The sequence below is a fragment of the Sturnira hondurensis genome, unplaced genomic scaffold, assembly GCF_014824575.4.
Source record: "Sturnira hondurensis isolate 20B ecotype Veracruz unplaced genomic scaffold, ASM1482457v3 Scaffold0017416, whole genome shotgun sequence".
Taxonomy (NCBI): Eukaryota; Metazoa; Chordata; class Mammalia; order Chiroptera; family Phyllostomidae; genus Sturnira; species Sturnira hondurensis.
This window is the reverse complement of record NW_028090047.1, coordinates 461,959-479,672: the sequence shown is the minus strand read 5'-3', so window position 1 is coordinate 479,672 and position 17,714 is coordinate 461,959. Positions and strand designations below refer to the sequence as shown.

The following is a 17,714-nucleotide window of genomic DNA, read 5'->3' as shown; positions in this document are numbered from 1 at the left end:
GGGTCAGAGCTGGTTAGGCCACAACAAGTGGCTACAACTGGAACTCACTCTTATCCCAGGCCCCATGTCAAGGATTCCTGTTCAATGCCACTGCCCCTCTCACACAGAAGAGCCCAGCAATAACATGTGGTTTCCTATTTGGGAACCTAGGACTACACAGAGCAGGTGTTCACATGCGTTGTCAAGACATTTCTTTGTGCTTTGCAGTGTTTGCGTGCCTTGTATGGGGGCCTACCAACCACTGCTTGCAGCAGATGCAATTTCTCAGGGACCAGGTGGGTCATGATTTAATCTACCCCATCCACACAGAGCATCCTTTTCTTTGGATTTTTGGCACTCAAAAGCACGCATTTTTAGGTTTTCCCCCAAGGTAGAAAATTTTAGGGACACTGATGGGAAGTCTTATAAAACCACTTCTACTTTCAAACAGCTGTTAGATAATTCATTTCATTTTCTTTTATTTGAAAGTTTAAACAAACCAACCAATGTGAAATAAACGGCTTTTCTTTGACAGCAGTGTTAGTAGAAATGTTTCTGTTTTACACATGGAAAGCTATCAAACTGAGGCCTAATTACTCCACAGTTCTCAACAGGTGGTTCTTAATAGCAAAGCAGTTGTCACACATTTAATAAAAACAGGAGCCAAGCTCGGGCCTGCAAACCAGATGATCACAGTTAGATTCCCAGTCAGGGCACATGCCTGGGTTGCAGGCCAGTTCCTGGCAGGGGACACACCAGAGGCAACCACACATTGATATTTCTATCCCTCTCTCCTTTCCTTCCCCTCTAAAGATAAATAAATAAAAATCTTAAAAAAAAAGACAGGAGCTAACTAGGTGGACTTGGATATTTGATTATCTATTTAAGCATGTAATTGCATTTTTCAATATAATTAGCAATAAAATTGAATGTGTAAATTAATAAATGTGTTTTCTCCACATAAGTAATTGTAATTCAGTGCAATCCTTTATATTAAGGGCATTATTTCTCAATTGATAGCCATATAACTTCATGATTATTTTTCTTAATATAGAAAAATAATTTTTTCTGACAAGGACAAATTATATGTAATCAAAAGTCATGTTTTAGTAAATGGAGACGCCAAGTGTAATTCTATTTTGATTAATTTAGATAAAATTTATGGAACCAAATATTAATATTCCAATAGTTAAATGTTAGGGATAAAATCAACCTCCTTACTATGTTATTGAGAATTAACCCTAGTGTTTTCCTAATGGTATATTATAAATTGATATAAAAAGGGATTGTGAAACATTTGACCAAATGACTATTTTTCACAAAATTTTATACAGAAGAATTTAGTTTAATTTTGAGCTCCTTTAAAGGAAATTCAAAACCCAAGATTTAGTATTACTATAAAGCAGCATTTTTTTCTGAATGATAATTTTAACTAGAAAACTAGACAACATTTTACATATTTCACAGGCTATATTGTATTTCACATGTAAATGATCCTATATCTCTTTCCAATTACTATTATTTCATTGTATGTACATTCATAACATTGCATAATAGATACATAATTAATACATTTAGGGCTATATCCTGCGTGCTATAAATTTCCTCCTCAGGTTAACATATGACAGTGTCTGGAAAGGGATAACGCCACAGACTTTTCTTCTATAGACAATCTCTCTCTCTCCCTCCCCAGTCCCCCTTTCAGTCTCTCTCTCTCTCTCTCTATCTCCATCCTTCATTTCCTCCTTTCTGTCTCTTGGTCTCTCTCCTTTGTTGCCTTTGAAGAAACAAGACATATGGATCCCTAATCCACTAGGTAATTAATTCTGCCAACAACTTGGGAGAAGTTGGGAGCAGCTCCTTTCTCAAATGAACCTCTTGGAGAACCCAGCACTGGCCAATTCCTTATTGAAAACTAGATTGGCCTGAAGCAAAGGGCCCATCTCGGTCATGTCTGGACATCTGACCCATTAAACATGTAACACAATGTTCTGACCTGTGTTGCTTAGTTGGTTGGGCATTGTCCCCCAAACCAAAAGGCCACTGGTTTGATTCCCAGTCAGGGCACATGCCTGGGTTGTGGGTTCAGTCCTGAGTTCGGGCACATACAAGAGGCAACCAATCAAGATTTCTCTCTCGTACATCAATGTTTTTCTCCTTTTCTTTCTCCCTCCCTTCCCCTCTCTCTAAAAATAAATAAATAAAATGTAAAAAGAATGTGACATAATGTGGGTGTGGTTTTAAGTCTCTCGGTGTTTGGTAATTTGTTATGCAAACATAGATTAATACAGATAGGGACACAGCAAGGTTTGTTATGCCCGCACTCTGCTTCCAAGGAACTTCCTTATGCAGCCACTATAAAATGTACCCACAACTAGTGGAATGCTGCTTATTCCTGAGAATGAACTCTTTGTTTAGCTACCAGAGGGCTGAAATTGGTATCTACATTTCTAAAGCCTTCCACTGCCAACAAGTACCTGCACTAGTCATTCCCTTAAGGGGCCAAGCCAGGATGAAAGCACACAGCACAGTTTTGTTCTCACCTCCCTGTTGCTGAGAATGATGACACAGTAGCGTATCTGCAGTTCAAAGGGAACAAAGGAGAGCACCAATCTGGAAGGCTCTTTCACTCTTAGGTGGATAGTTGGGGAGCAGAAGAACTCTCTGATGAAACTGGACCTAATGGCTGTGAAAACAAGAAGCAGTTTGTTTAAATATCTTTGAGTAAGTGCCGTTCCAATAAAGTAGCTGTTTCAGTTAGTGATTAAAGTTTTGGGATGAAAAACAAAACGTTCAAAGCATTAGCACTCAGATTCAGAAGATAATACATGTATTTGTTAATAACAGTGCTGGCGATCCTAGCTCAAGCTTGGCATAATAAAAAAAAGTATAATTGTGTGATGTATTATTAAAGATGTCTTAATAAATAATTCCTTTAAAAGGGAACTTCATTAGTGTTTAAAATTAGCTTGATATATAAACAGAGAAGCAGTCATCAAAGAGTCTTTAAAATTTGGGGGAACTATGTAACGGTTTGCATGACAGGTAGCAATGGGCAAATTGAGCAGCTGGTTTTCAAACATGGCCACAAATTGTTCAACATGGCCTTGAATGTGGTGAAACTGTAGGCCAGTCTTAGTGATCTGATCCTAATGAACAGTGTCCAAGGAAGGAGCAAAAGCCAAGCAGTATGACTACTGACACAGGTCAGAAAAGGTAACCCAACTTCTTAATGATCTTTCTTGGTTTGTTTTCCTTTAGAATCAAGTTGTTATCCTGTGAAGAAGCCTAGGCCACGTGGAGAAGCCACATGCAGGTGTCCAGGCCAACACCTCCACCCAATCCCAGAGGAAAGGAATTAATCACCAGACATGTGAGTGAAGCAGCTTTTGGAATGACTCAAGCCCCAGGCATGATCTGGCTGCAACTGCAAGTTCACCTACTGAGGCCATTCTCCTCAGAAGTGTGAGAGATTCTAATCATATTACATTTTTATCACTTAATGCCACTACATTTGGGGTGGTTTATCTGTAGTGATAGAGAACCAAAACATTCCTATATCCACTTTCCTGGCCATGACTCTATCTGCGTTTTCTAAATCTATTATCTATTTCATAAAACGATGTAATATGTGCTCTCCTTTTAATTTTAAACATGGTGGTGGCAACTTGTCCCCTAAATAGGTTTCAGCAGTTCAGAATAAGCCCAAACAAACCTAAGCAACATTTATCTAAATCCATTTATTGTACAGGTGAGGAAACCAAGACCCAGCAGGGAAAGGAAAGATGGGACAGAGTTCTCCAAAGGGTCATAAAAAGGCTGAGGACCAACACGACAGCCTCCCATTCTGCTTTCAATCCCCAAGGTTTGCCATTCTGTCTATAGTTTCGCTGCATAGTATGCTCTGTACAGAAAAATAATACATGAAAACAGTTTTTGTGTGGTTGGCTAAAAAGCCAGTTTCCTCCCCATAAGATGGCTTTAATAGCACTTAGTTGTCTTTGACTTCACCTGAAACAATTTTGTCAGATTGTATTGTGACAGATGTCATGTCAGCATGCATTTAAAAACATCAAAATTGGTGAATATTTGTGTAGGCATTTTAATATTGAAGATGGAAGAAAATATGCAACATTTTTGGCATATTATACTCTATTATTTCAAGACAGGTAAAAACACAACTGAAAAGCAAAAAAAGATTTGTGCAGTGTATGGAGACGATGCTGTGACTGATCGAATGTGTCAAAAGTGGTATATGAAGTTTTATGCTGGAAATTTCTTGCTGGACAATGCTCCACAGTCAGGTAGACAGGTTGAAGTTAACAGCAATCAAATTGAGACATTAATTGACAGCAATCAACATTCTACAATGCGGGATGTAGCTGACATACACAAGATATCCAAATTAATGAAATTATTGGTAAAAATAAAAAGTGTATCTTTTCTTTTATGGAAAAAACTAAACAGACATTTTGGCCAACCCAACCTTTGAGGTACTCACAGGTTTTTAAGATTTGGGAGGCTCGATAATAGTCCTCTGAAGTATCATCTTCATAGCTACTCCCAGCATCGCAGTCACAAGGGAAGAGAAAACAACATAGATAAAACTCAAAAACAGTTCTTTATATTAATTTCATCTTCCTGATCCCTAAAATCACGGCAGCGACCTACAGTATGATGTGCAAAGACCGCACATTTCTCTCATGCCTCATTTTTATATTTATAGCGTTCTAGAAATTTTAAATTAAGGAAAATGCAAAAAGGAAAATAATGACCATCCATATTTCCAATACTATTTTTAAAAATCGGGTAAAAACAATTATTTATTACTTTCAAATGTGATGATAATAACAAAACCCCAAATTCCGAGACTTAAGAGTTGCTAATCTCAACTGAGAGGTACATAGGTACTCTCTACAAAAGTGGTTCTAGAACTCAATGTCTTGAAAATTTTCCTTGTTTCATTATTGCTTCCTCATTTCCTTCTTTCTCAGCAAAGGTAGAAGAATACATGGGTTTAATCTCTGCTTGCATTTTTGAAAATTAATTAGCAGCTCATAGCCTGAAGCAACCTTCTCCCTTGAAAGGCTCCATTCTTCCAGAACCCATCAATTTTTCCCAAATTGCTCTTCTCTTAGTATTCATGATTACTTCACTTATTAAACTATCTATAAGTATCTGGACTCTCAGATATTGCTTGCCTTATTTTTTTCTGAGAATACAAAAAAAAAAAAAGACCCATGTTTTCTCAACTTGTCATCTGCTTTTGCCTAAATTTAATACTGTAAATATATATTGACTATTTCCAAATAAAGTTCTATAAATATCCAGGCCATTGCTCCAAATGCTGTCTCTTCTTTATACCACATTCTTAATAGGAAATTTACCCTGTCTTATAATTATTCTGTGCTTTACTTCTACTTCACAGGCATTGTAGTAGCAGATTAAGTAATATCTTCTTACAAAAGATTTCATTTACTTACTTGTAGAGAGAAAGGGGAGTTAGAAAGAGAGAGAAAGAGAGCCCTGGCTGGTGTAGCTCAGTGGATTGGGTACGGGGCCTGTGAACCACAGGATCGCGGTTGGATTCCCAGTCAGGGCACATGCCTGGGATGCAGGCCGGTTCCCAGCGGGGGAGTCACAAGAGGCAACCATACACTGATATGTCTCTCCCTCTCTCCTTCCCTCCCCCTCTAAAGAAAGAGAGAGAGAGAGAGAAACATGGAATGTTGCCTCTCTCATGTGCCCCAACCAGGGACCACAACTGAGGCATGTGCCCTTCCAGGGCATGGAACCAGAAACCCTTCGCTTTGCAGGATGATGCCAACCCACTGAGTCACACTGGTCAGGGTATAATATTTTTTTTAAGTAAGAACATCTAATATTTTGTGTAATTTGAGCATTTGATAGATACTTTAAGGCTATCACAGAGAGATGAATATGCCAGCATTTCTAATAGAGACTAAACAGAGAGCGGAGAAAACAAGAAAAAATGTTGATTTCTCAATGCAGAGCTCCACTGCCATCTCACTGACGATGGAACTCTGGGTAGAATGTCTGATTAAAATCCTCAGATGACCTCCAAACCTCGTTTTGTTCAATACTTGAAATCTATAGGCTTTCAGTCATTTTTTTTTCATAGTGAATAAAAAAGCAGAGCAATTTGGGCTTCATCTCCTTTTATTTCCCTTTGCCTATTTTGTTAGAGAAGAGCTAATGAAAGTGCCCTTTAAATAAATCAAAGAGATGCCTCATCCTCAAAGGAGACTCTCAAACCAAGAAAAATTGAGTGACCTGTATTACTTATAGGAAAGACTAATAGAAAAAATATGCAGGCCTATGAATTTTATTGAATTCCTAAAAAAGCTAGCAATTATCATGATTCACTGAGAGACATCAAAAATATTTTTTAAAGATTTTATTTATTTATCTTTAGAGGGGAAGGGAAGGAGAGAGGGAGAGAAATATCAATGTATGGTTGCCTCTTGTGAGTCTCCTGCTGGGAACTGGACTGCAACCCAGGCATGTGCCCTGACTGGGAATTGAACCGTGATTGTGTGGTTCGCAGGCCCAAGATGAATCCACTGAGCTACACCAGCCAGGGCAACATAAAAAAATAATTTAATAAAATAATCTAGCTCAGGAAATTTCTGATTTACCTAATCAGTGTTCTTGAGTTTAGATTTTCTGTGATAAATTCAACTGGCATACAAAACCAGTATCATAGGTGTTCCAAAGACACAACAGAAAACAACTCATTTACTTTCTGTTAGTCCCTGCACCTTGGTCCATGCTGTCATTTTCCTAGATGTCACTGATTATTGTTGAAGCCATGGCAGAGGGAGCATGTTGAAACCCTTGGTCGTAAGAAAGAAACAGCAGCAAAAGAAGTTAAAATTATACAAAGTACTGTGGCTCAAACAGTGGAATATGTTCTGCTAATCTCCTCTGCAGTAGCGGCATGCAGCTCTTTCCAACTGAAATGATCAAAATGATGTTGAATTGGTTCTATTCGTGGCATGAATAAATCAGCCCTAAGAATGACTTCCTATTCAAGCTGTTCTCAGTAAGGAACAAAGATCTTTTATTATAAGCCTTCCGGAAGCTACTCCTGGGCCAGCATTCGGGGCTATATTTAAACCAAATAGCAAATTACCTGGTTCCAGTCAAGTTTTGTGCATCATGGGAAAAAAATTTAAGAGGACTGATTTTTTAGATTCACTCCATTCTCCATGTGTCCAGGAGTTCTTTAAATAACAAAAAGGCCTGGTGGCCATCTGGAGTGCAGGAAAAATGGCATGTTTGCTGCTTTTGGTACCCCTTTGGCCCCTAAGCAATTGAGAAGTCTCTGAAGCAAGGAGAGCTAACTTGGGGTACAAAAACAGAGTGGAGCTGTGAATTTAAAATTGTATGGGATAGAGTAGAACACCAGAGTACAGTATATGCAAGGAAAAGAAGTGCTTCCTATCTCATTATTCTCTTTAAATGTTTTCTCTTCTGTGAATATCCCTATAATATCTAGACAGTGATATTCCTTGCCAATTAGTTCCAGACATTTTTAAATACCATATACTACTGAATGTATTCCCCAAATAATTGCCTGCATTTGTATAGATTTTTTGCTTCTCTTCTTGATGACTGGCTCTTTGAGGACCAGATCTGTGTGTGACTTAATTATCCCTATATTTCTCTAATACTAAGAACAGTGCTTGTGATGCCACTTGGCAAGAATTTATCAAATGAGCCCTGGCTGGTGTGGCTCAGTGGATTGAGCGCGGGCCTGTGAACCATATGATCGAGGTTCAATTCCCAGTCAGGGCACATGCCTGGGTTGCAGGCCAGTTCCCGGTTCCCGGCAGGGGACGCGTGAGAGGCAACCATACACTGATATTTCTCTCTCTCTCTCTCCTTCCCTTTCCCTCTAAGATAAATGAATAAAATCTTTAAAAAAAACTGGCAATTTTTCTAAAAAAAAAAAGAATTTATCAAATGATACATAATTCAATATTGTTGGAAAAATAGCAAGTCATGTTACTGTTGGAAATTATTGATAAAGTGCTCATATCTGATCACTGCTGGTCAGTCATTCAATTTTAAGGTGTGGCTAAAATCAGTCCTCTTTTCTGATTCTTTCTGATAATCCTTTGCATATAATTAGAATAAAAACATCTTAACTACTTTGCTTATGCTCATGGACCATGTTCCCATAGTAAAACCATGATGTGATTTCAATTGTGTTATTTTAGATGTGTCTGTTACTTAAGAAGAGCAGTTTATAGAGCAATTTTCAATTTTTTAATAGGCTCTGTTTTATGCCACCTAAAAGATAATGTCAGCACTTTACTGCTCATTTGATGAAAAAAAATTATTATTTGGGGAGATATTGACTGAATTGACTCTGAGGAGGAGTATTAGTTAGTATAAGCTAGGTCATGCTGCAGTAACAAACCCATCCCAGTGGATCAGTACAATACATCATTCCTTGCTCACACTACATGTCCACCCTAGGCGAGAGGATACACCCAGAGGTCCTTGATGAAGGAGGCTCCATTTCTATATGTGCTTCTCTAATAAAACTGTGGCAGGGAAAAGGAACAAGAATAATTGCTCAATGGGTCTTAATGATACCACTTGGAAAAGGCATACATTTATGCCATTGGCCGCACATTAACTTCAATATCACTGGGGAAGTATAATATTAACATGTACCTAAAAAGAGGAAAATAGGGATATCTGTAAAAAGCTCTAAAAATACAGCTAGTTTAAAGACATTTTAAAAAAACTTTTTCTTGTTCTATTATGCTTCCTTCCTGATTAAACCTAGAAGGCAGACCAGAGTTTTATTGAGACAATGTAATGCTTCTTTTATGGACTATTACAAATGAAAGTTAACCATAGAGGTACTACAGCACATTTCCATTCTGGTCATAATTTAAAATGCATGTTCTTAAATTTTGTTTATTCAGGAAATCTATGCAAGACAAACATTAGGGAGAGCTTTAAGAAAAACAGGATGTGTAATATTATTGTTATTTTATTAAGACACTGAAAGATCAAAAGACATCATTATGACAATGACACTGGACTGATAAAATGTTAGATAACTCTGTGCTATCTGGAGACAAAATGAGTCTATTCTGTGTCCCCTCATGGGGAAATTATTGCTTGCCTATCCCAATAACTGTTGGCCCTTTCCCCCTCATCAACAAAACCCTCATTTTATTTTGATGTGTATATGGAGAGGGGGAAAAGGGCCAACAGTTATGGGGATAGGCAAGCAATAATTTTCCTCATCCTCCTTCTTTCTTCTAGCTAGGTTCATTCACTTGATTAAAATTTGACCAATGACCTACAAGCAAAAGTACTGTGTGGTGTTTCTGGGAAGCTTCCCTAGAGAGAAAAGGCACACTCTTAGCATTCTGTTTCCTCTTTTCTGCTGCCTACAAAATGGATTTGATTGTTGGAGTTCTGCATATTTTAGCTGATCCTTGAGGAAGTGCATAAAGACTTGCCTGTTCCATGTACTGGAGCCTGGAGGTGTTATACAGGGAGCTGTCAGGACCCCAGAGAAAGGAGCCACATTAACTGCTCCTAACAAATCTCTTCAGAATTAACAGGGAAAAAAACATAGCCTTTTTGTGTATGTGTGTGACCTTGAGACTGTTCTATCTCAACTCAGCATACAGACTTGGGACTCCTCATTCAGCCCATGCCAATGCTGAAATGACCCAAGGGCCAGACTTTCTCCTGGAGGAACTGTGTGGCCTTTGCCTTTATAACTCCTAACCTTGCCTTTGATGGGGGAGACAGTATTCCCAGAGGTGCACAGGAGTCCTCATTCATTTAATCTAATGGCTCTGAGTTATTCTTTGAGAATTAGTCTGTAGAAGGCTGACTATTCTATGCTGCATCATGTCCTTCCTGATGCACACTCAGCATCACTGTCTTTGTTTCTTTTCTCATGGAAAAGTTTGGGAGAAGAACTAATAAAGTACAGCATGATAAATACAAATGGAAGAGACTATATGAGAAAGAATGACCAATAATGCTTGAGACCATGGTAAGCATACTTCTTAAGCTGTACTCATCCTAAATTGGCAATTATTTTGAATATTTGCAAAATTTCCTTTCCTTCCAAAATTAAATTATAAATGCTTTCATACTTGTTCATCCTACTTTGTTCTTGATTTGAGAACAATAATAAAAGGAAAATGTATTTTCCTGCAGCTTGAGAGTGGATGGCTTCAACAATTTTAGAATTTTGGGTGCAATCAAAACCACTTCAGAATATTATATGAAGAAAAATCATATTAAAATTTGGGATACAGAACTCCTGTACTGCATTCCAAATTGTGGAAGTAGACTCAATTTTGCTGTTCATTGAACTGATCCAACTTTGAGTAACTTGTGCACACAGATACCTATAGCAATGCTTTGAGATCTGACTGTAGTTTAATGTGTAATACTGTAAATTACTTGCAATTAATATGAGGAAATTATTTCCAGGCAATTCAGGTAAAATCTACGATCACAAAGCAGCTTCTTAACTAAGAAACAAGGGACCTAAAGGATTAAAATTTAGGAGAAATGTTTACTGAAGTATTTTTGGCAATACTAGCATTTCATACTCCAAAGAAATTAAGATAAAATGCCTACATTGCTCTATTCTTATATCGATAAATGTTATCTTATAGCTTAATGTATTAATTCATGTTTTATTGTTCACAACAGCAAAATATAAAAGGAAGACTCTGAATGCCTTAGTTAAGCATGAACATAGCATTCAATAAAACAAATGCAGTAAGACAAAAATGAAATTTGCTTTCACAATTTTCTCAGAGAAAAACCAATAAAGAAATGAAATATATACAATAAATTCAATTCTTATAATTTAACTTGTTAGCTTAAATACAATTCAATTTTGAAAAATAATCTCCATTTCAATCTAAATGAGATCTGTACAATCACTTTAATAATTTCTGGTAACTTTAACTTTGGGAATTCTTAGGGTATCAACATAGCCAAATCCTTGCTTCCTGAAATGTTTATGCATCTAACAGAAAGACAATGATGCTCTCAAGCATTACAGAGACAACGTAACATGCATTTCATGAACAGATGTCTGTACTATTTTCTTTCTGCCTGACTTTCACTAATCTTGGTAATACTGTTTTTATTCTACTTCACTTTAAGTAGCTATTCTATACAACTGACCCTTGAACAACATGGTAGAGTAGTTAGGGGTGCCAACCTCCCCGCCTGCCCCATGCAGTTGAAAATGCACGTATAACTTTTGACTCACCAAAAACTTAATTACTAATAGCCTGTTGACCAGAAGCCTTACCATTAACATAAACAATTGATTGACATATATTTTGTATATGTTATACATATAGATTATATACTCTATTCTAACCATAAAGTAAGCTAGATAAAGGAAAATGTAATTAAGAATATCATAAAGGAGAGAAAATAAATTTACAGTATTTATCTTTTTTAAATCTGTGTACAAGTGGACCCACACAGTTCAAATCTGGTCGTTGAAGGTTCAGTCATAGTTAACATAAGAGAAATATAAAGCAATCTAACTCTAAAAAATTCTACTTGTCTATTCAGAAGTCAAGGTTTCTTTCTAAACTAAATAGAGACCTCACAAAACAATGCTACCGGTAGGTAGAATAAGCTTAAATACAGTCAATCCTTATTATCTGTGAATTCCATTAATTGCAAATCCACCTCTTTGCTAAAACTGATTTGTAACCTCAAAATCAATATTCATGGTGCTTTAACAGTTGTCTACAGACATGTGCAGAGTGGCAAAAATTTCCAGTCACTGGTCACAAAGATCCAAGCTGGGGTCAAACAAGGCAACACTGGGCCTTTTTGTTTCAGTTCTCATACACACGTGATCAGAGCATGGAGACCACGGGGGCAGGATGGAAGTGTAAGGAGCTCCAGCTCTGGGGCCAGGTGGACAGGGTTTGATGGCCTTCTATGGCACCTGTTAGTGGCACAGCCTCAGGCAAGGCATTTAACACTTCTGAACCTCATTTGCTTTGTGTTAAGAAAGTAGAATCTATCAGAATAAGGCATGTTTTTCTTGCAATGTATAATTATAATCTGTGTTTAGATATAGTTCTCCTAGGAACAATGGGTCAGTATTCACCAACTGAATATTTGCAGCAATTTTATAGAACATAACTACCATAATTAATGAGAATCCACTGTATTTAATCAGGTGCATATTTATTCAATTTTCATGCACATAAAGCTATACCACATGAGAGAATAAGAATAATATAAATTATATATATAATGTAAATTGAGTATTTCAACTAAATGAAAACTATTATGGAATTATATAACAAGTTTACATGAATGTCTCAGAATTTTTCCTTAGATAATTATTAGCATAAAATGTATGGATATTTACCTCTGATTCTTTTGGCTAACAAATTGTCTGGATGCATTTAATTTGGATGTCAAGGAGATGAGTGTTGAGGATTCCACTACAATGACACTAAATAAATAGATAAAAGCATTATTTGGGGCTGTACTATAACAAAATTCAGATGACTACAAAACATTCTTTTTAATTTTTTTCCTATCTTTTGTATAATAGAATTAGAATCACAATAAAAAGTTTTAAAAGTCCAAGAGTTCTCATTCTACAACTCAAAACACATATGTTAGAAAGAATGGAAAAATATGGAATGGAAATACGTAAAGAAGTAATATTCTTTTATATTGAAATGCAACACTAAATTCCCATAGCAAGGAAATTTAGAACATAAATGACCACACAAATTTTATTCCCAAAACAAACAGGAAATCACACATTAGCCTTAATGCATTGTGAGAGCTGTATAGATTTAATAATTTCTAATCTTATTTTCAAAAAATAGAAATGTTTCTTTCAGGAGCATGCACATAAGAAAACAGACTGAGATTGGAACTCCTTAAACAGTCCCACCGTTGAGCATGGGTAGGACTTTTACTATTTAAACCTATTTTGCAGCTCCCTGGAAAAACTCAAATTTATTCAGTGTGGTCTGTATTTGACCTAACTCAAAGGAAAATACATATTCCCAGAACATTTCTTGAAAATGATCAGTAGCAGTTGTACCTGAGGTTGCTACACCAGTTGGAACAAATACAATCCTACCAAAACTTAAAGGAAGATCTGGGCAACTATTAATATATATGTCCATATGCAGGGCTGCAATAGCCTGCTAGACCCCCAAAACATGTCAAAGACCTTCAAGTTCACCTCTGAGAGACAATGATGTCTCACCAAATAAAGAATATCAAGAGAAGTTATACAAAATAAGCAATTATGAATTCTGTACTTTTATGAAACTATAAATCTCCTAGAAGAAAACATATGGGAAAAGCTTCTTTACATTGGTTTTAGGAATACCTTCTTGGATATGAGACTAAAACCATAAGAAACAAAAGTAAAAAGAGACAAGCAGGACTACATCAGATTAAAAAGCTTCTCTACAATAAAGGAAACAAAAGAGTAAAAAGGCAACCTATAAAATTGGACAAAATACGTTTATAAGCTATAATCTATTAAGGTGATAACATAAAGTATATTTAAAAACTCCTATACTGCCATAAGTACAGAAACAAAGCAAATAATCCAACTAAAAATGGTAAAAGAACTTGAATAGATATTTCTCCAAAGAAGACACACAGATGACCAACAGGGATATAAAAAGGTCTTGCTCAACATCCCTAACCATGATTTGCACTTCTCTAAGTGCAAATCAAAACCATAATTAGATAGCACCTCGTACCTGTTAAGGCTGCCTATTATCAAAGGAATAAGAGATAACAAACGTTGGTGAGTATATGGAGAAAGAACACTGGCATGCTGCTGGTAGAAATGTAAACTGGTACAGCCATTATGGAAAAATTAAAAATAGAACTATCATATGATCCAACAATCCCACTTCTGGGTATTTATCCAAAGGAACTGAAATCAGGATCTCAATGAGGTATCTTCACTCTCATGGTCTCTACAGCATTATTTACCATAAGCCAAGATATTGAAACAATTCAATCAACCCAAATGTCCATAAACAGATGAATGGAAACAGGAAACATGGTGTTGTATGTACATATTACAGTGGAATATTAGTCATCCTTAGAAAAGGAGAAAAGCCTGCAATATGTACCAACATGGATGAACATTGGAGACTAAGTGAAGCGATAAGCCAGTTTCAGAAGGATAAACACTGTATGATTCCATTTATATGGGGAATCTAAAATAGTCACACTCATAAAGCAGAGAATAGAATGGTAGGTACTTGGGGCAGGAAGGAGGATGAAATAGGAAGTTTTACTCAAGATAAACCAGTGCCAGAGGTATGCTATGCAACATAATGCCTGTAGTTAAAAACATGCTACAGTGTGCCTGAACATTTGTTAAGAGGATAAATCTCATATTAAGCATTCTTACCACAAACACACACGTAAAGACATGGAATTAAGTAATGAAATAAACTTCCCACAAAGCAAAGCTCAGGCCCAGATCATTTCAGTTGTGAATTCTAACCAATGTTAAAAGAATACCAATCCTGCCTTGGCTGCTGTGGCTCAGTGGATTGAGCGCCAGCCTGTGAACCGAAGGGTCACCAGTTGAATGCCCAGCCAGGGTACATGCCTGACATGCAGGCTAGGTCCCCAGTAGAGGGCAAGAGAGAGGCACCACACACTGATGTGGTGGGAGATAGCTCTCCCTCTCTTTCTCCCTGCTTTTCTCTAAAAAGAAGTAAATAAAATCTTTCAAAAAGAAAGAATGCCAATCCTTCATAAACTCTTCAAAAATAGAAAGGACCATTTCCCAAGTCATTCTCTGAGACTAATACTAGGAATACAAAAAAACAGATAATGACATCACAAGAAAAGAGAATTACACTATTAAATCCTTTGATTATAAATGCAAGATACTGGCAAACCAAATCTCACTATATGTTCAAAAAGGCATTACAGAGCGAGTAATAGTTGCACTCTACAAACAAAAAAAAATGGAAACCATTGATCTGTTAGACACAGGCACGGGTGCTAATCCTGTCTCTGTTAAATCAAACTAGGTTAACTTTTCTGTTAAAAGTTATGCTAAATTTTGATTTTAAAGAAGCAAATCTGGTCACTGTGCTACACAGAATTTTGGGGAAAATATACAGAAATATTTATTTTATTTTAAAATACATTTAGTATGAGATTATCAGTAAGAACTAAATCCTGATTACTTTGTAAGTGCCATGTCAAAAATTAGGTCACTTTATTGTTACCGTTTATAACACAAAAATAGTCTCTATATAAATTAATTAATTTGGTTTCTTTTAATATTTTAAATTTTGAAAAGTAATACATGCCTAGTACAAAATATTGATTTTATAAATGTTTTGATTGGTTTTTCAATTTTGCATTTTAAAGCTTTACCTACGCTTAAGGACTACATTCATACAAGGAAGAGGCAGTCAAATTACCCCAATTAACAACCTCATCCTCCATGAAACCATGCGCCCTGCACAAGAAGTAACGATTTCAATGTGATTTTGGATAAACCATAAAGTCCAAGAAAATATTATGATTTTTGTGAGAACATATAACTCTAATATTCTACCAATTTCTGGGACTTTGAGATTTTCTTGATCCTGATTTCTTCTAAAACACTGCAGTCAGTCACTTAGTTCATTTAAGGGCATATTTTAATCCTGTGTTAATGTCATATTTTCTGACATTTTATGTTCCTTACATTCTTATGTAACACTTGAACAAATTATAGCAAATAAAATTCTCCCTCAGTGAACTTAGGAACCATTAATTCACCGATAACTGTTAAACGAAAGAATTTCTGTTTTGTCAATAATAAATTATATTTGTTAATAAGAAATTACCAAAAGCCTAGACATACAGCAAAAAACTGAAAACTATCAAATATTAATAAACGTGCACACAACTTATGGTCTCAACACAGGTACTGTTGTAAGGATCTGATTTCTAAAGTTGGTGGAAAGACAGTTTATAATTTAAGTGGTACATAAGGAACCATTGTCCATCTTCTCTCTCAACATGTAAGTATATAGCAAGGTATTTTTCTACTGTGAACTTAAACAATAATTAAGCATTTTATTATATTTTCACCTCAAATCCATGTTGTTGATATTGTCGCTGAACCTCAAGACATACAAATATTAGTATGCAGTTTCAATCAAAGATGCCTTAGGTAAAAATAAATTTTCTGCTTGAACAGATATTTCACTTTTGGAAATTAACAGATGAAATAAAGTTAGAAATAAAAAGTCTGTTAATTATAAATATTTGAAATGGAAAGAACAGGACACCTCAACAAACTGAAAGCTTCTGCATGAAATTCATAAATTTGATATTATCAGTCTTAAGCTTTGTATACATCAATAGTATTTCAAGGAAAACTGGTTTACCTTCATTAGTTCTTTTATTTTATATGATAATGCTTATAAACTTACAGGAATATAAATAGAAAATATTTCACATCAAAATAGTCCATTTTGAAGAAAATTACATATTTCCCTTAAGATTGAACAGGCTAATTTAATGAATCTAAACCGAAACAATAACTTACTTGAAGTCCCCAGCAGTATGGAAGGGATTTGTAACTTTCACAGTGATGTTTTTCCATTGATAACATGCAGTTTTGCATTTTATAGTTTTCTAAAGTAAAAAGAAAAATAAACAAAGACATATTAAATTATAAGAACAAAAAAAGAATAACCTGAATTATAAAATATAAGCTTAAAGTATCTAAAATCTTGTTCATTTAAATATTACAATGATATTAATTGATATAATTCCCCTTTTCCCAGAAACACTGTACTGAAAAACTCTGAGTGGGAAGAAATAAAAACATATTTCATTACTTTATATCATCACTGATCCCCAGTACTGTGTTAATAACTGCAAACACGTCACATAGTATCTCTCAAGTAAATTTCCTTAAAAATTTTTTATTAATGACTGAGCATCTCACATTTGCAAATTAATTAATTATATATATACCTAATAACACAACATAAGGAAGAGGCAAGTGTGTGTGTGTGTGTGTGTGTGTGTGCGTGCGCGGGCGCATATGCACATGGGTGCGTGAGTGCATGAATGATCTATCTGTGTATGGATGTGTGTGAGTGTGACATGCCAGTATTTATAATGTGGTAGCTACACTGACATATTTTTTCTATAATGAAGGCACAGGTATAAAATTTAAAATTCAAATTACCCAGGGGACTTCTGTTGAGGAAAAGATTCTAGGAATTTTACAATTTCAGACTGGTTGTGTTCTTACCTTCTTTTATTTCTCCATTATTACCCACTCTACCTCCTGGTGACCAAGACCATGAGTAGTCAGATGGACAAGTAAACAGAGACCACATGAGTTTCAAGGGTCAGCTTTTCTGACCCAGAACGATGTTAGTAACAAGCTAATAAAACCATCCATACCTCTTTGTTACATGTGGCAACACAATGCTTATGCTTTGTTTCAGAGAATTTGTGTGAAAGGCTTGGGAAGTGTAAGAGCATTATGCTTGAGAAAAGCAGGTCACCATAGACATCTCAGTGACAATCAAATGCCTGCGTCCGGTTCTGGGAGTCATTGTCTAATAAGCCAGTCTGTCTGTGCGAACATCTTAATGCTCTCCCTACACAACTCACCATTACTAGAGTCATTCTATTTACTTCCTATT

The 17,714-nt window shown here is 35.9% G+C and overlaps 1 protein-coding gene across 1 annotated transcript in view; it reads right to left on the bottom strand.

Annotated features, from left to right (window-relative positions):
- The window catches only part of CFAP47 (cilia and flagella associated protein 47), a 328,185-nt gene that overhangs the window by 138,909 nt on the left and 171,562 nt on the right, over positions 1 to 17,714 (bottom strand). Inside the window, exons 39-41 of the mRNA XM_037067787.1 lie at positions 16,598 to 16,686; positions 12,413 to 12,499; positions 2,523 to 2,658 (exon numbers count right to left, since the gene is read on the bottom strand). Coding sequence (XP_036923682.1) covers positions 2,523 to 2,658; positions 12,413 to 12,499; positions 16,598 to 16,686 — 312 coding nt within the window. The remainder of the gene's footprint in view (positions 1 to 2,522; positions 2,659 to 12,412; positions 12,500 to 16,597; positions 16,687 to 17,714) is intronic.